At 34.4% G+C, this 20524-nt stretch overlaps 1 protein-coding gene across 1 annotated transcript in view; it reads left to right on the top strand.

The window, feature by feature from the left end:
- The window catches only part of LOC129005922 (uncharacterized), a 43172-nt gene extending 34708 nt beyond the window's left edge, over nucleotides 1–8464 (top strand). The window contains exons 6-8 of the mRNA XM_054434961.1: nucleotides 1295–1530; nucleotides 2317–2468; nucleotides 5856–8464. Of these exons, the coding sequence (XP_054290936.1) occupies nucleotides 1295–1530; nucleotides 2317–2468; nucleotides 5856–8169 (2702 nt within the window). The 3' untranslated portion in view covers nucleotides 8170–8464. The remainder of the gene's footprint in view (nucleotides 1–1294; nucleotides 1531–2316; nucleotides 2469–5855) is intronic.
- Nucleotides 8465–20524: the final 12060 nt, after the last annotated feature.

Raw genomic sequence — 20524 nt, 5'->3', positions numbered from 1 at the left:
GGTATTGTGTGAAGATTTCGGCTGCTAGTGTACTTAATTCAAGCAACCAACTTTTGAAAATAAATGTTGTGAATTTATTTATTTATTTATTTATTATCAACGGTTCCACCATTTTTACAATGTTGATTAATAATAACAATCAAGACAGCTAGATTTCAAATGACTTACATAATGAACAACATAAACAATCAATTAATAACAAAATTACAACTACAATCTATTTACAATCAAGACTTTGCAGTTTAATAATAATATTATAAGGTTACATGCAAGTGCAATAATTGTGATTTTCAAGAGAGAGAAAACTGTGGACTTGGCTAATTTGAAATTCTATAATTCAAAATCGTCATTTAAGTTTATTTACACAGCTTTACATTGTTTTATAGGTTAAAAATACATATGCAGCTTATTATTAACCGCGCCGAACTATCCGAATCCGAACTTCCCAATATCCGATCCGAGCCTCAACTATCCGATCCGAATCCGATCCGAAATGAAATTTCACTATCCGCACACCTCTAGTATTTTGAAAACCAAAATTTGCTTCATCACCACTAGCACAGAAAACGTACTACTATAACCCAGAATGCCAACCGCATGGTAAAAAGCATTAAGCGGTTTGAGAGAGCTTTGCCTGTCAATCCGTAGGCAGCGCCACCAGCGTTGCCATGCAATAGCATAGCAACGCTGGTGGCGCTGCCTACGGATTGACAGGCAAAGCTCTCTCAAAACACTTAATGCTTTTTACCATGCGATTGGCATTCTGGGTTATAGTAGTACGTTTTCTGTGCCACTAGGCCTACTTTCATTGTCTTTTGTAACCAACGATAGTAAATCGGTGTACTGTTTTTGCGATTTCGTCTTCCTCACTGACAAAATCACTATCACAATCTAGTTCATCATCACTGTTCAAGAAACAATCAATTTCAGAAGTACGTAAATTATCTCCACTTATGATAATTATCTATAACTACTTCATACAATAAAAACAATAACAAAATAATATAGTATTAATCAAATAAAATAAAATATTTCTTTATCGCCAGTTAACATATTTACATGCATGGCTTGCATCACATATTTGGTATATTTTGCATATATATATATAGTTTTAGTATATTTCGTATTTCGTTACTAGTCCGGTAAATTACGAGACAGAGTTTATTTATAGTAGGCTAATTGATAAAGTTTTTACTTTTATACAATGCTATCCCTATATCACCAGATTAAGATGGTAAAGCAAATAAGCTAGGTTATGTTTGTTCATGCTATTTATTTTTATTCTTTCCTATAGAACACAAGAGCATAGAGAAGTTTCGTCTGCACTGCACAGTGTGTGACGAGCACCTGGGTACGTCCAGTGTGGCGTGCCGTCGCAAGGTGCGCTTCCACAGTGTCCTGGGTGTGCTTGTGTGCACCACCTGTTACGACAAAACGTACAGAGCTCCTGCTGATACTTGTCTGTGGTGTGCAAAGGCGATGATGAACAGTGTGAAAACTTGTTCTAAGTGTCGTAAATTGTTTTGCGAGGTGAGTATTTCTTGTAGTTGAAATTCTTAATTCCGTGTAAAAAACTGTGAGCCTTTCTGTGTTGAAGTCGGTATCACACATGGTAGTTAATACTATTGTAGGTCTCCTTTTGATCCACTTCTTGAGAAATGAGGGATAGCAGAAAGGTATGAGGAAGAATTAGACCAAAGACTAACAGACACAAGTATACTTCTCATCCCATTGTAAAATTTGAAGCTTGTATTTTGTAGTTCATGGTATGGGACACTGGGTGCCAGTGGCACAAAATTTTGTTTCCATTATTTTAGTGTTAATTTCATAATTTGTGCTTTACCGTTTGGTTTTATAACTAGGGGACGAGTTATTGTTCATGATAAGATTGTTTTACTTGGTTAAATGTGGTTTTAATTAACTGAAATATTAAGAAACAAATTGTAGGCCTAACAAAAAACACAATCCTAGCAGCTGTACTTGCAAACACCTTATAAAATGTATTTTCATCACTATTTGTACAAAAAAGCTAATTTCGGTACAGCTGAGTTTTTAAAAATTGACACTCAAATCTGTCAGAACATATAATTTTGCCTGTTTTAAACATAACTTTTCCGATCAAAGCTATTATTTACCTATCTTAAACAAACCAGGTTTTTTTTATGTGAAATATTGTTCAAACAATAATTTTTCTGCAAAAACTGTAAATGAGATTGAAATAGTTTTTGTTCAGTAATTAATACGCACCTAGGTGGCGTCCCCATCTCAATGATTGATAATTGATAATTGAATTGATAATTGATGGGTGGTTTCTAGAGATGTATGCAGCGGAACTTTGGGCCTGTGTTTGCTTCAAAATTATTGGAAAATACAACTCTTTGGGTATGTTTTGTATGTGACATAAAACAGCTGTGGCCTCACCGAGCCATCGCCTACTTCCTCTTCCGCCATTACCGTTATATGAAGAGGTATGTACACACCAAACTAAGGAGTAGATAGTTTCTTAACTAAATTAACATTGAAATGTTAAATGTATTTTATTTCATAACAACTAGAGATAGGTAAATGGGAAACTCCCAGCACTAATTACTGTAAATATTCAGTTTGGGTAGAGTTAGCAAACAAGCTTGTTACCTGCTTGTAGCGTCTAGAGCTGATAAGCCAGGCGTTGGTGGTTCAATGCTGGTCGCTTGCACCATCTTGATCTCACTAGATTCATTACCTATGTGACTTATACCTAAACCCCAAAGTTGGGGATTAAAATCCTTCCTATCACCAATAGATTTTATCGAAGTGATAATTCCTCAACCCTCTAGTCACGGAACCTTCTAGACCTAGCCTTAAGTAATATGCAAAATGGTTCTAGGCTAGAGTCCTAAAATGTGGGGAGGCAGTGCAGTAAAAAAATTGCTTAATGGATAAAAATAACTTCTTTGTGTTTGGAACATTCTACACATCAGTAATATATGGTACAGGCAGATGGAGTTTTGATCCAATTTTTTAAGGAAAGAAGGTAAAAAAGCCTTAACTAGCACGGGTGGTTAGCCTGTAGTGTGAGAAACATGAACTGATACCATGAATTCAATCCATTTTGATTACATTGCAATTAAAGTAGGCAAAACATGAGAATTGGCACAAAATCTGTCAATAAAACTGGGTTTTACCAGTGTTATGGGTAAATGACTCATTGCAATAATTTTTCTACAAACCAAACTAGTTTTTTTTTCAATTTAGAAAATACTATCACAAGGTTGTTGTTCCTTGACTGTCTTGGATTGTTGAAGGTAATATCTCTGTTTAATTCTTGGTTTTAAGGGGAGTCGCTACTAAAAATGATAAATTTTGTAACAAATATTATTTTTTAATTTTTTTTTCTTGTTCGATGGTGTATAAAGCTTTTTTGAAAAACACAACACATGGTATGATTATATATTTTTACCGCTGTGAAAAAAATATTTGAAGTGGAGCATGCACACCTGTTTCGGAGCATCATACTGAGCCAGGCAGGTTGCTAGTTGGTAAAACTAAACTAAACCGCTGACCAAAATAAACTAAACTAAATAAACTTCAACCGCTATTTTCCGCAACTTAAAAATGTTATTTTTTAGCGAATTTCCCTATAGGGAAGTAGCTATTACCGTAGGTCTCATGGTAAGACCTAAGCCCGGGACCGATTTACTTTTTCATTTTGATGTCCCCAGAGGCCAAAAACACCATTCGTTCAAATTTTTATATATCTATATATAGAGATATATATATATATGTGTCCATCCGCACGATAACTTGAGTAATTTTTGTCCGATTTTGATAAAATTTGGTTTGAATGTGTAAGGCGGGATAAACTTGAATGAGTTCGCGAACCAGCATGATCGGACTATGGGAACGGGGGTTTATGGGGGGTTTTATGGGGTAAAAATAGGTTTTTTCCATGTTCGACCCTAAAAACACAAAATTTCACAATTTCTTTTTAAACCATTTTGTAGAGCTTAAAAAACAAATAATTTAGTATATTGAAGCGTTATTATGCGCCTAATTGTTACGGAGAAAATTTAAAAAAATGTAATTTTAAAATTCCCATGTTATTCTTATGGAGAATAAGTCAACTGGTGTTGTTTGCTTGTTTATGAACATATTTTGATCAAATTTGGAAAATACATTAATTTCTTACTAAACCACAGTAACTTTTAATATTTTACATAAAAAAAAACTTTTTTACCCTCCCTGTTGCAGCAAACCTAAGTACTCATTAAACTATTTCTGTTTAAATTGGGAATAAATGTGATATTTTTAAGGAGACATTTTAGTTTAAATCCAATCAGGCAAATGGAAATTCGCTAAGTCTGCAGGTTTGCTGCGGCGGGGGTATTTAAATTTTAAAGCTATATGAATAAAATTTTTAATTCACATTGTTTAGACTATAAAGCAACGTTTTTTGTTTGAGTATTGTAATACATGTACACGAAAACAAATTAATACCCCCGCCGCAGCAAACCTGCAGACTAAGCGAATTTCCATTTGACTGATTGGATTTAAACTGAAATGTCTACTTAAAAATATAACATTTATTCCCTATTTAAATAGAATTAGTTAAACAAGTACTTAGGTTTGCTGCATCAGGGAGGGTAAAACTGTTTTTTTTTTGTGTAAAATGTGAATAGTTAGTAAGAAATGAAAACATTTTCCAAATTCGATCAAAATATGTTCACAAACAAGCAAACTACAACAGTTTACTTATTCTCCATAAGAATAACATGGGAATTATAAATTTACAATTTTTTTGAATTTTCTCCGTAACCATTAGGCGCATAATAACGCTTCAATATACTAAATTATTTGTTTTTTTAAGCTCTACATAATGGTTTGGAAAGAAATTGCTAAATTTTATGTTTTTTGGGTCAAAAATGGGAAAAACCTATTTTTACCCCATAAAACCCCCCGTAAACCCCCGTTCCCATGGTCCGATCATGCTGGATTGCGAACTCGTTTGAATAAACGTACGTTTACTGGTTTGTACCAAATTTCATCAAAATCGGATCATTTTTGCTCGAGTTATCGTGCTGACGGACACATATATATATATATATAAATATATATATATATATATATATATATATATGAATTTGAACGGATGGTGTTTTTGGCCTCTAGGGACCTCAAAACGAAAAAAAATCGGTCCCGCGTCCAGTTCTTACCATGAGTACTACGGTAATAGCTTATTCCCTATATGGGAAATTCGCTAAAAATGAATTACATGCTGTAAAATTTTTTTAAAGTTATTTATTAAGTCATAACTTATAAACTAATTGAGAAAAAAACATTAGTATAAACAAAAACTTAGTACTTTCTTTGCTTTTTAAAATGATACATCAAACGATAAAATTGGTTCAGTAGCTAAAAACTTATAAAGGGTTTAAAATAGGCCTACCAATTTTTCACTTTATCAGCAGTAAACATTTTTCTAAGACTAAATGTACCTAAAAAAAGTATGTAACCAATGATAATTTTTAAAGGATTTATTTTTAATCACTAATTTCAGTAGCGACTCCCCTTAATATCGGTTATTTTTTTCCGTCAGTATGTGGGTGTGCTTTGATTAAGTCAATTCGGCCTGTCAATGTCAAGAATTGAGTGGGTGTCAAGAAACCTAGAAAAGGGTATCGTATGAGCTTCCTCTAATAATATTTTATAGTATTGATAAAATATTTTGTACTTCAAGTTCACACTTGCAGGTTTTGATAGTGTAATTGATTTTTACTTTCAGTACTTTGGCTAAAGTTAAGATTTGAATACTCAATGTAAAAGAGTATGCTTGTACTTCATAGTGTTGGTTTCATAGGAATACATGTTGGTTTCAGGAAAAAGTACGAGTTGTCAAAATGCCAACCCTCAGTTCAAGGCCAAGCCGACATTTTCACAGAAGACCTCACATCTTGTTGCAAGGGTAGGACGATAGGACCAAATCCTATACCAAATCCACCATTGCTGTCTACTGTTGTAGCTGAAGCTTCTACATCGAATAACTTGATACCTCCAATGATGCCCAACTCCTCCGCTATGGCCATAGCCAGTCAGCCATCTTTGTTCCTGATTGGAGATCAGTCGTCCAACTACATCTATGTCCAGGCACCAAACAATTTACCCTCAGTAACTCTCAACACTGGAACTCAATATATTCACAATGTTTTTACAGATAGCCCGGCTCTCCCAAACACAATCACGTACCCCCTACCCTCTCAACAACCTGTTTTATCACCCCAGTATCAGATCAACAACCCCACACCTCTACCCAATTGCCATCTTTCCCCGTATTCTACTGTCACTACAATACCTACACCGCATCAAGAATCATCACCAACAACTCAATCAAATACTTTTCCAGTGAATCCTGGTGAATCTATTCTTCTTAAAGCAGTGGACAACTTTAGGCCCATAATAATGACTTCAAGTGACATTTTGGGAGAAGAAGCTCCGATGTTGGTTCCTGATATTGATATTCAAGAAGAAAATGTTGTTGCGAGTCCCCTGATGTCTGCCAGAGAGAGAATCGAACAAAGGCCTATGCCAAAATCTAAAAAACAATCACTTTTAAGAACTGTTCTCATGAGTGAGAGTATTGAATCGATGAAAAGAAATCTGCAGCTATCCTCTGAAACTGATCCATTGTCTGTTAATGGTAATGTAAATACTCCAGTGACTGTACCTTCAACAATAAGTAACGAATGTGAACAGAATATTGAAGAACCAATATTGAAATCAATTATTGAAACAGCGACTGAGCGCCTCATTAATATCCAAAATAATCAAAATTCATCCAATGCCAATAAAAATGCTAGTCAACAAAACAGATTTGATAACGCTCCTGTTGATGCAACGATTGATTTGTGTGAAGATGAGGATCCACTTGCTATACCAAAGATAAAGATAAAAACTTTAAAAGAATTGCAAGACCCTGATATGTTTAGAGGTTTTGAAAATGAAGAATCTGGCTCTACTATTACCAAACTCTCTCCTGAAACTGATAAACCCTCTGATAAAGTAGATATTGATATTACTGATTTAAAACAAGGAATCATCGAGACATCAAGATCCTTAATAGGTACCCAGAAAAAGTTTAAAGAGTTGGCAAAGATAATCTCCAGTAATCTCCTTTACAAACCTGATCAGGCTGCTGAATTAATTACTCAATTCCACGATATCCTAAAGACTTGCTATGCAGAACTAGATCAGATTGATAAGAATGTTAGACAGAAATTTGGGCATTTGACCTCAGGCAATGACATTGCTTCAATACTGCAGTCAGTGAGGAAACCTGAAGAAGTTGCTAATCCTGTGGTGCAAAAAAAGAAGAGAGGAAGAAAACGAAAGCTAAAACATAAGCCAAATGTTGTAGTAACACAGCCCATAGTTGAACAGAATGTCGATGGTAGTATTGAAGATTTTGAGGAACCTCAAAACCATCCCCGAACCGGAAATAAAGTAACAAATAATACTAATGTTGAATCATCGGATATGTTGCCCAGTCATTCAAAAAGGAAGCGTGATTTACTGGTTTTCAACCCTCTAGGAAAGGTTATTTTAGGATCTCCAGAAATAACGGAAGAAGACTTAAGAATGATTCCTGACTCTTCGGATTTAACAGATACAAAACAATCGAAACCACTTCATAATGAGGTGTATTTGGAGGAACTCAGAAGACGTCAATATTTGGCACAGAAAATGGCATGGAGGAAGAAGAACATTTGGTTGAGTAGTAAACGGAAAAAGAACAAACATAAGAAACGCTCCTTGCACATCACAAATTCTCCATTGGCATACAATGAAGAAGGATCCTTAGTAAAGAAGTCAAAGAAAAGAAGGAAAAAAATGGCTGACAGTGACAATGAAGATACATTTTATAAACCTACCAACAATCAATACCCCAAGCGTATACGAAAGCCTAGTGGGCTGTCTCCGCCATTGAGAGTATCTGGTAGGAAACATCCGTCTACTCTCTTAGCTCAACTGAACACAGCTTCTGTTTTGAAACCGTGTAGTGTAGTGATTGAGAGGTTAGACTCTAAGTTTGTTGAGTTGATGGTAAGAAGAGGAAAAAAGTCAAATATTTCTTATGAGCCGGTATTCAAGTACATGAATTATGAAAGCGATTCCTCGAATACGTCTTCAACCTGACTTAATAAAGGTGTTGCCCTCAGAGGTTAACAGCAGTCCAGTGTATAGAAGCAGGCACCACAAATGCCACGACTTCTCAAAAGTGTAGAAATGAAAACCCTATTATTCATCGTTATTTAGTAATAATTTGTTTTCTTTAAAAAAATGTATCGTATGTTATGTTTTCACACGGAACATTCTATTTGTAAATTTGGTATTTATTTTTTATTTTTAATAACCAAAAGATTATTATTGTTTACATTTTTCAATCCAAAATTTAATTAGGCCTGTGAAAGATTTAAAACTATGCAATTAAAAAAAACCTATGATCTTTAAATACCCCTCCCACAGCAAACCTGCAGACTAAAGGAATTTCCATTTGCCTGATTTGATTTTCAGTTTAGTCTATTTAAATAACATAAGGTTAACGAGTACCTAGGTTTTTCTGCTACAGGGATGCTAACAAAGTGTATCTTTAATTAAATTATTAATAAATTAAGTAATGAAAAAAATAGCCTAGCATAAAATAATAAAATTTGCCAAATTTGATCAAAATATTTCCATACCAGCATATATAAATTTTAAAAATTACAATTTTTTTGAATTTTCTCTGTAACTAATAATCATACAAAAAACTTCAATATACTAAATTAATGGTTTTTTGAGCTCTTTAAAACGGTCTAGAGAGAAATTGGTATTTTTTTGTTTTTTGAGGGTAAAAAATGAGATAAACCAATTTTTACCCCATAAAACCCCGTTCCCATAGCCCGATCTTGCTGGTTCAGGAACTCATTCAAGTTTATCCCGCATAACACCTCCAAGCCAAATTTCATCGAAATCGGACAAAAATTACTTAAGTTCACGAACACATAATAAAAATTTGAACAAATAGTGTTTTTGGCCTCTGGGGACATCATAATGAAAAAGTAAATCGGTCCCGGACTTCCCTACAGGGAAATTTGCAAAAAACTCAACCAGGCTAATGTAGGTTTTTACTTTCTCCAATAAATATGTGACCCCTGAACCCAAAAAAGTGGTTTTCGAAGTGATGTCTGTCCGTGTGTGTCTTCAACTTTTGTGATTTTCCCTATAAAATATCAGTTACTCCCACCGCTTGCCCATGATAAAGGTTGTTGACACTTCCAATCAATACTTATGAAGTACTACAAAATTGTTTTTAATTGTAGGCTATAATATATTTATTTATATACTAGCTGCTGTACCTGCGCTTCGCAACGGGAAGAAAAATCAGTTGCATAATCGTTGACATAGATTTAGAATAAATAAGCTGATTTAAAACCTGAAAAAAGTCAATTATCAAACATTCTCACGTTCTCAAGACTATCAAGTACCTCTCTGCAAAATGTCAGCTCAATCTGTCCACGAGATTGAACTTTGGAGTTACACACAAACATCCATACTTTCACACTTATATGTATTATTAATTTTTTTATTGTATAATATCATAATATCTAAAGAGAGATTATATTATCAGTAGCCTAATTTGTGTTTTGATCTAAGAGGAAACTGTAGTAATGTAAATGTCTTGCTGATTTCATGCACTAATGAAATTAATGCACTAGCCATTGTGAACCAACTTAAAGTAAGTACTAATTTTTGTATTTTTTAACCTTATTAATTCTTGTGCTGTATATATGTTAATATCCAAAGAATTTTTTGTTGCAATTTGTATTAGTGTAAGTTAAGGGAAGATTAGCTTTATTCCCACTGCACATTGTTAGTAAGTGTTTTGTCATTTATCAATATATATTAATTTTTTTAATTTATAAGGTTTTTTATTCCTAAATGTGTATTTCTGACCAAATTATAAAGTTTTTTTTTTCATAGTAAGACTGCACATACTTACTGCTTTGCCACGCTTTGGCTTCACAAACTTATGCCCTCAAACTCACATTGCAGTAAGTTAAGAATCGTTTTTAGACTTTGAATCTCTTCTCCTGTAAGGTGATGAATTAGAGAATAGTAGTTTACGCATTGATCAGTAAAGATAGTCTTAACCACACAAGTAAAAATTGAATGTATCATTTGTTATTAAGTTTATTACTTTCCAAAGTTTGTGCCTTAAAATCTACAATATTTTGGAATCTAAAAACCAAATAGAAAACACCAGTTTATAAAACGGTTGTGGTTGCACATTAAAAACCTATGCTCTGGTTTATTGAATTTAGAAGTTAGCATTCCCTACTATAAAGAAAGACGGACAGCTATAAGACTTGTACTGGAAATAGGAAACTTATTTTAGAGGGTTTTTCTTACTGGAGCCGGAGACCAAAAATAACTACATAAAAGAACATAAGAATAAGAATATAAGAATAAGAAAGTTTATTGCCATTGACCAAGTTGTACATGGAATAAGCATTGTCAAATTACATTAAATAAAATATTATTATATTACTAAACATGTTCATATCTATAGGTGCCGTAACAAAGATTGCGAATAACGATTGAGAATTCTTAATTTATAGTATGAAAGATTCCGCTTTAATTTTATACTTCATGAAGTCCCTAACTGAGTAGAATGGGTTAGCTGCAAGCCAGTTATAAATTTTTGCCTTAAAAAGAGGAAGAGAAAGGTTGTCTGCCTGAAGAGGCTCAGGCAGCTTATTATAAAATTTCACACAATTAAGTTTGAAAGAATTACCTGTGATGGCCAGCCTGTGATGTGGTATATCCAGTTGTTCCTTATTTCGTGTATGGTGGAAATGGTAATTCTGCCTGGTGGGAAACTCATTGAGATTAGCTTTAGTGTATATAAGTACATTGTAGATGTATAAGTTAATGATTGTGCAAATGTTTAGTCTGACAAAAAGTGGCTTGCAGTGCTCCGCAGGGCCAGCCCCCGACATGGTGCGGATGACTTCTTTTTGTATTAGTAGAAGCTCATGAACATGGGGGGAATGGCCCCAAAGTTGGATTCCATATTGAATGTGGGATTGAAACAGTCCAAAATAGGCTAGTTTGAGATATTCAATGTCTACAAAAGACTTGAGTTTCCAGAATAGACATGAAACTCTCGATAGTTTTTTGCTTAAATTTGTGATGTGGATTTTCCAATTTAATTTACCATCAAGGTGAATGCCAAGAAGTTTGACTGAGTGGTCTGATTTGTTTGAAGAGAGTGAAAATTCTATTTTCTGGGTTTTGGATTGGTTGCAGATGAGTTTATTTGCAGAAAACCAGTTTAAAACACTGTTTTCTGCATTAGAAATTGTTTCTGAGAGCTTTGTTAGGTCTTTATTAGAAGTAAAAATTGTGGTGTCGTCTGCATATATAACAGACTCAATAGGGATGTTACATGGAAGATCATTGACTGGACAATGAAAAGAAAAGGGCCCAGGACCGAACCCTGCGGAACTCCTGCTTTAATTGCTGTCAATGTTGAGTTTTTACCCTCCACACTAACAAATTGCCTCCTATTGGTCAGATATGATTCAATTATGTCTATTGAGTTTTTATTAAGTCCATAAAATTTGAGTTTTGTCAGCAAAATGTCAAACGGGATGCAATCAAAAGCTTTTGTTAAGTCAAAAAGAAGCATGGACACAGTATTTTTATTTTCAAATGCATTAATGATGTAATTGGAAATATGAGAGACTGCCATAGTTGTTGGTCTACCAGCTCTAAAACCAAATTGAGAGTCAGACATCAACTTATTGGAATCAAAAAAATTATTGAGTTGTTTTAACATGAGAGCTTCAAAAACTTTTGATAAAATTGGAACTATTGAGATTGGGCGAAAATTTTGACAAAGGTTCTTATCGCCCTTTTTATAGATTGGAGTTACTTTTGAAATTTTAAGTAGATCAGGAAAATAACCATTACGGAGGCAACTATTAAATACAGTAGAGAGGGGTGTAGAAATGTAGTGTATACAGTACTTTAATTGACTTTATGTTAGGTTGGGTTATCCTATCCATAAATATGTTTGTAAGAATTTCCTCGTTTCATTATGAATCGAAAGATACCAGATGAGTCACCACTCAGGCAGTACACTGACCCAGATACAAGTGGTGACGGACAGGTGATGCGCACGCTCCGGTAAACGACCTGACCTTAGCCATCTTTTGGTGGGCGAAATTATGACTCATCTGGCATTGTTCGATTCATAACGAAACTAGGAAAGTCCTACAAACATATTTATGATAACCCAACCTAATATAACCGCCGCAGCGCGCTGTATAAGGGTGACCTCCAGGTAATAACAAATAAGTATCATATTTTAAAATTAAAGAATGATAATAGCATGATTTAAAACATTTACTAAATTTTTCTAAACGCGATTTTTCAAGCTCAATTTTATTATTATAACCTATTTAGAAGGGTATGCCACCTAGGTGCTTATTTTATTTTAAACCCAAATATTTATTGAAGGATACGAGTAGAATTGAATGAAATGCTGACTTGAATTTAATTTGACATCGTTTGTTACTGACTAAGGCCAACTGTTTTAATAATCTAGATGAACACTCAGCTACCCAATTATTTATGTTGTTTCCGAAGTTCCATAAATAGCTTCCACCTTCAAGACCCATTAGTCTGAATCTGAATTAAACAATACCTGTGGACAATCTTACGGTAGAAACTTGTAGTCTGCTTGGCGCATCCTGCTCTTCTCTGGGACAGGTACAGATCAACTTCCGTGTGCCTGCACCCAATAGGCATACTAAGATCAACCGAAATATTTACCAGACTTCACCACAGAATATCATATGGGTAATTATAAAAAAATAAGAACCTAAATCACCCCATAAAATTTATTGTGACTAATCCACATATCCCCCGAAGATAACAAACTCGCTGGCGAAATTGTACCATAGATAAAACATGATATTACCGGAGTATGCTTGATCTATGACATTACTCATGTTTACACAACATCCACTTGTAACACCAACACAAACACACGTAAACTTAAAGCTAAAATAAGGAAGAGACAAATGTATCTGCCATCAACCCTTATTAGATCAATTTATACATCTTATTCTACTTACCTTAGAAATATAATACTTATTCATAATTTTAAGAAAGTGAATTGTACTAACACTTACAGCCTGAAAGTTGCTTAATCTTATAATCTCCTGAGCCGCTGAGCGCATAATGACGACAAGGAAAAACTAGTTGAGTAAGATTTTACCTAATACCTACTTAAGAGTAGCCATAAGAGAGGGGCACGGCAATATCACTACTTATTTAAAATCCATTGATGATTGGTCCCCAGAGTCTCGCGCTGTTGTCTTTTTGTCTATGGTTGTACCCAGCTGTACCCACTCACCGGACCTTGCTCCCCGCGTGGCGTAAGAATGCTTCAACAAAGTATGTCAAATGTTACCATAACGCCATTGGCTTATTTATAACTTGTATTCAAAATTCTGTGAGATCATCAACCCCTGTCCTTCCTTATTTGTCGAAACCTGGATTAAGTTACCCTATTTTTGTTAAAAAGAAGATTGCGGAAAAAAGAAGGTTGAGAAGAATCTGGCAAAATAGCAGGAATCCAGTCGATAAAGCAAATTTTAATAGGGCATCTCGAAATTTGAAGCGACTGTTATATGATGTAAAAAATCGCTGGTTTGAGAATTACACCCAATCTCTATCACCTTCCGAAGCTACGGATTATTCCCTCTGGAAAGCTACGAAGCGAATGAAGCGCCCAAAGATTCGAATTTCGCCTATTTTAAAATCTGATGGGAGCTGGGCAAAATGTAACACAGAGAAGTCTGAAGCCTTTGCTCAATACTTTGAGAATGTGTTCAAACCAAATGCGGCAGTAAACAACGAGGAAGAGATACTTGAATATTTGGATGCTCCGCTACAACTTGACTTCCCATTGCAGAAGTTCAAACCATCAGAACTAAAATCAATCATCACCAACAATCTTCATTCTGACAAGGCTCCAGGTTACGACCTCATAACTGGTAAAATACTTAAAGAGCTCCCACGAAAAGGAATAATGTTTTTGACTATTTTATTTAATACAATGTTAAAACTTGTACCAGATCATTTCAAAAGAGCACAATTGATAGTCATTCCGAAACCTGGGAAGCCTCTTGACCAGGTAAGTTCTTACCGACCCATAAGTCTTTTACCAATAATGTCTAAGTTATTTGAAAAACTTCTTCTGAAAAGAATACAAGAACTTATTGGCGAAGATGTGATTCCTGCACATCAGTTTGGTTTCAGACGGAAACACAGTACCATAGAACAGGTTCACCGAGTTGTTGACGTGATACGTCAATGTATGGAAGATAAAAAGTTTTGTTCAGCTGCCTTCTTGGATGTTAGCCAGGCATTCGATAAGGTGTGGCATGTTGGCTTGTTATATAAAGTAAAAAAGTTTTTACCCCATTCAATTTATAGCATTTTAAAATCCTACCTTCAAAACAGGACTTTCCAAATTAAATATCAAGACGTCCTCACTAACCTACGTCCAATTGAATCTGGGATTCCTCAAGGAAGTGTCCTCGGGCCGTTTTTGTATATTCTCTACACAGCAGATCTCCCAGAAAATGAGTTGGTAGAAATTGCTACATTTGCGGATGATACTGCGGTTTTGTCTGTTCATCGTGATCCATTTCAAGCTTCTCTAAATTTACAGCAAAATCTAAACATAATTACTGATTGGTTTAAGACATGGAGGTTCAAAATTAATGAAACTAAATCTGTCCACATTTCTTTTACTCTAAATCAAAATTCTTGTCCTCCTGTCACAATAAACAACACCCAACTTCCCGAAGTAACTGAGGTTAAATACTTAGGTATCCATTTAGATAGGAAGTTAACTTGGAAAACACACATTTGGAGAAAACGGCAACAACTAAATTTAAAATCTAATCAGTTAAATTGGCTCATCGGAAGAAAATCAAAACTTAGTCTAGAAAATAAATTGTTGCTATATAAAACTATATTGAAACCAATCTGGACATATGGAGTTCAACTATGGGGCTCAGCGAGTACTTCTAATATAGAAATTCTCCAAAGATACCAATCGACAATGCTGAGGAAGATAACAAATGCACCATGGTATGTCAGCAATAGAACACTACATCAAGACCTTAAGATGCCTACAGTTAAGGACGAAATCATGACCATAAGTGAACGATATATTACGAAATTGGAATCTCATCAAAATCATTTAGCTCTTAACTTATTAAACAACATGGATACAATTTACAGGCTTAAGAGGCCATCAATTCTGGACCTGCCCTACAGATTTTTGTAAAGTGTTTTTATTGAAAAATTTGTTGTTGAGAGTGCTTAACAGCTATTTTTAATGTTCCAAAGTCAATTTTTCGTATTACATAGTATTTACTTATTGTTCCGTATATAATAGAACAGATTGTAAAGTAAATAAATAAATAAATAAAAAAAAAAAAAATTTTACCAGGCATCGAATTCCAACAGTGAGCCTGACGAAGCATTAATACATCTTCCAAGATGTATAGTTCTTGGAAGATGTATAATCAATGGAATAAGGTTCGATAATCGGTAAGGCCGGGGCCACACTCATCTTATCTCGCTGAATTTTTTCCACGGGCGTTACCCGTGGGTTTGAGAGATACATTACATGGGGCAGGCCACACTAGAGTAAAAACGTCCGTGAACGCGTTTGTCAGTCTCGCTGGTTTAGCGAGACTGACAAACGGAATTGCACATTCTCTATAACCCGGGGCCTTTTCCTTCCACCATGGAAGAAAATGGTCCACCATGGCCATCCGGGTGCGGGAGACTGTATTTTTAGTTCAGGATTAGTTTTGCCAACAATGTCATTTGGAGGCTTCTGATTGGCTGTGGAAACACCATACCGAAACGATACGATGGGACAACATTGGCTTCCGTGGTCCAGTGGAGAGTATGCCGGAGGGATCCCTTCTAGTAGGTAACCTTTCAAACTGGTGAAGGGACCTACCTGCCCGATATTGAAATCGGTCAGGTTGGTTACTTTTCAATTTGGTGAGGTAATGAACGCCCTCTTGCTCTTGTGGTGGGGGCATCGACTGCTCTCATTGGCTGCAAGGTTTCTGGGGGAGGGATTAGTTGTTATGGGGTAAACAGTGCTGCCAACCCAAAAGTCTGGAGCAATAAACATTCCCATACAAGGGTAATGTGGGTAATTCCGATATTTACGGCTACAAAGTAGGCAGTATAAATGCCGAAGGAAATTATATGTATATAATATCTAGTTTGAACTTTTCATGGGTGAAATACTGTAAATAACAAAATACGATATTAAGTCCATCATCTTGCGAACCTGTTTCTCTCCATGCCCCTGGGTCACTGCTAGGCTACTTTCTCTTGTAACTAAATCTACAGTATTAACGGGTCAGATTTTATTAATTAACTAGCTGTTGCCGTTGGCATCGCCCGACATACTTTTTCGTCTTTTATTCTTTACTATAAGCCTGCTGAAGTTGTCACTGACTTCGCTACGGAACGGAACTACCCTCTCTGGAACAAACTGAATGATGTTTTTACCAATATCTCCTTTCATTCATAATCATACTCCAAGCCAAATTTTCCAATGGTACAGTTAGTTTTCTCTAACTTTATTGAAAAGTATTTCAGATAGTCTAAAGTAGGATTAAAAGTAACACAAAAACATTATTTTACTTAGTGATATACTGTATATATGATGTTCCCCGTTACTGTCTCGGCATGCTCTTGATTTGATATTATTCTTGAATTTTGTTGTCCCTTCTGTACATTTAATAATTACTAGAGGGCCCATGCTACTATACAACGTTGAAATGAAAATCATATTCGAGCAATAATCAAATTTATAAATTTTTATTGAGTATCTTGATCTTAACTGATTCAAACAATAAATAGCTCCAATTAAAACCTTTAATTAACTTACTATTTTGCGTCCAAAACATGAAAAAAACATAAACAATAGTGGAACTTAAATTGAAGTAAGAATTCGAAAAAGTCAAATATATGTTTTTTGGACGAGTAATACAGTAGATCAATATACAGGGTGGCTGGTCATCAGTGTTACAAAATTTTTTTGGCGTAAGTACAAAGTAAATGCAGTGTAATGATGCATATAAAAGGTTCCAAGTCCAAAAATTAGCTTCCCAAAGAATTATTTTATGTTTTTCAAAAATAACTATGTTTTCAAACTTAATACAGCTATTTCTCAATTACCTGTAAATGGATTTGAGTAGACAATGTCATTTTCGTGTTCTACATTAAATTTTGAATAAGAATAATAGAAAATGACAGAGGATCAGTTGTAAAAACTCCATTGTAAATAGATTCAAAGATAAAAATTAAGATGTTTGAAAAAAATTTAAAAAACATTGGTCTATTGTATTTTTTCACACCCTGTATACAAGAAAGTGTCCAAATATGTTAAAAACTGCGCCATTTTATAAGCTTTCCAACCATATGCTACACTATTGAGGTTTAGATATTCTGTTTTTTGTTTTAGTGGTGTGAATACCGGAAAACAGGGAACTTTTTAAATGTTTTTACTGTTAAAGCTGAAACAAAAATACAACTTTTGCTTAATACATACCGGCTTTCTATTTTTAAATGTTAAAGACACACCCTGTTTTCTGGTATTCAAACTACTAAAACAAACAACAGAATATCTAAACCTCAATAGTGTAGCATATGGTTGGAAAGCTTATAAAATGGCGCAGTTTTTAACATATTCGGACACTTTCTTGTATACAGGGTGTGAACAAATACAATAGACCAATGTTTTTTAAAATTTTTTCAAACATCTTAATTTTTATCTTTGAATCTATTTACAATGGAGTTTTTACAACTGATACTCCGTCATTTTATATTATTCTTATTCAAAATTTAACGTAGAACACGAAAATGACATTGTCTACTGAAATCCATTTACAGGTAATTGAGAAATAGCTGTATTAAGTTTGAAAACATAGTTATTTTTGAAAAACATAAAATAATTCTTTGGGAAGCTAATTTTTGGACTTGGAACCTTTTATATGCATCATTACACTGCATTTACTTTGTACTTACGCCAAAAAAATTTTGTGACACTGATGACCAGCCACCCTGTATATGCCGATGCTTAGAGTGAAATCTGTGCACACCTTCAATTTGAGACCTCAATCATGAACATCGGTTAAATTTATTTTTAAATATAAGAAGATTGACTCTATTAACGTTTAACGAAAACTATCACCGTTTTACAACAAATTGTGTAGCAGTTCCGGTTAATGATAACAACATATTATACTGAATTGAAGCTTTAGAATAGAAGATTTCAAATGTTTACGGGATAAAATAAAAGATTTGTAATCATATGGTTAAACGTACGGACACTGACTAGTTTTTAGGTGGAGGAACAAGCAAATTTTCACAGTTTTGAATGTAAACCTATTTTACTCGAAAGATGTTTGAGATAGAAAAACACTCTTGAAATACAAAAGTTGTGGATAATTTAATTCTACACTACCGATCTTCCATAAGATTTAAGATCCAAGCATTTTTGTAGCTTATAAGTTACAGACCAAAATATAATATCTTGCATACTCGAATTTCTTCTAAAATAGCTTTAATCCCCTAAACCACCCTTGAATTTAGAACTTTGCAAAACCCCCAACTTTGTACATCTACACCATATACATGGATTGTCGTTCCAATGCAAAATTTTATTATTCTAGGCCTTATATATATTTTGAGATACATTAGTGATCATTTGTCAGTGATATGCCAATAAATATAAAGGTAGGTCAATGGAAAGCATTTATCTACGTGGTGATCGGATGCATAGCAGCTTCAAAACGGATACGTCACAAAATTCGTGTTTGCCTATTAAATATATTGGGTATCTATATATATGGATACCAATATGTCTATAAACATTCAAACTTATGGGTCAATTTGCTGCATACAAAATCCAACAAAGTCTTTTAATAATATAGATACTTATAAGGTTAACAAGGAAACTCCAGAACCACTTGGGTGGAACCCAAAAGTTGGATCAGGATAAAAACTACTTAGTTTTCTTATTTAATGCCTGAAGAATCAGTACACCAAATTTCAACGTTCTAGCTAGTCTGGAAGTTGGATTAGTAATGAATCATTGAGTGAGGGCTTTTACATGTTAAGATTATTAGCTAAATATAACACATATGAAAGGTACAAAATAAAATCCATAAGTTAAATAAAGTAGTAGAATATATAAAAACGGAGCTCCAGACAAAGCTGTCTTTAAAATTTGAAATAGGTGTTGCTGCAGACTTTTAATTTTATTCCGCGAGATTACGCCCCTGAATTTAGTGTTACTCCCTCAATATGACAACACTGTTGGATAAATCTAGCTCAGTGGGATAAATGCAGGGATGCAGCAGGCACTTGTAGAGCGAAATTTCCCACAATTTCCATGTAACCGTTTGACTGGTTTTCAGGTTATGTGACAAAATCCAAAACACAATTGAACATAGGACGCACAATAAATCGGATGTGTTTACTTTTGGGCTATTGACTTAATTATTACATCAACCAATTAAATGTATTCTGAACTTGTGTACCCGTTGCGAAATAGAGCGTACTATAGCTAGCCGCCATACCCGTGCTTCGCTAAAGGAACGCTAAAGAGAATAATTTATTGTTATGTTCCATAGATCTGTTGTATGAAAAGTTAAATAACTCATAAAATAAATGCCTAACATTTGCATTTAAAGCATCAAACGAATTATTTTCAAAAACGTGTTTTATATCAACTAGACAGCTAGCAGTTACCCACGGGCTTCACCCCGTTCCGTTTGACTTCATAAGTATTAATTAACACTATTGATTGGATAAGTTAACTGATAATCATTTAGCGTTGAACTTACTAAACAACATCACAGATGCAATTTACGGACTTGAGAGGCCATCAATTCTGGACCTGCCCTTCAGATTTTTGTAAAGAGTTTTATCGAAAAATTTGTTGTTAACAGCTATTTTTAATGTTCAAAAGTTACTTAAAAACTACTTAAAGTTACTCAAAAGTTATTGCATTGCATATTTATCATGAAAACATCAAAAGAAATTTACAGATATTTTTAGTTGTACATATTCTTTAAAGACATCAAGAGAGTTATCAAGATCCCTGCTTAGTTCGCTGACGATATAAATCTGTTTGTGGAAAGTTGCTTCCCTCTATGATTATGAGTCATTTTGCCTTAGGCTTAATACTTTAATTTGAAATGGCAACCATACAAAGTAGGTATTTTAAGCCAAGTACCAGTATGCATGGAGATGAGTGGCACGATTTTGTATCCTTGTTAGTGACTAAGGCTGACATATTCCTTAGACACAGCTGTCAATTAATAGCCCATACTTTGGGCTAATGGAAACTATAGGGACCTACAGTTTATAGTAGAATCCGAAC

This window comes from Macrosteles quadrilineatus, unplaced genomic scaffold (genome assembly GCF_028750875.1).
Source record: "Macrosteles quadrilineatus isolate MER2022 unplaced genomic scaffold, UCM_ALF_1.0 Scaffold_44__1_contigs__length_1017569, whole genome shotgun sequence".
NCBI lineage: Eukaryota > Metazoa > Arthropoda > Insecta > Hemiptera > Cicadellidae > Macrosteles > Macrosteles quadrilineatus.
The sequence above is the reverse complement of the archived record's forward strand: the minus strand, read 5'-3'. Positions and strand labels throughout refer to the sequence as shown.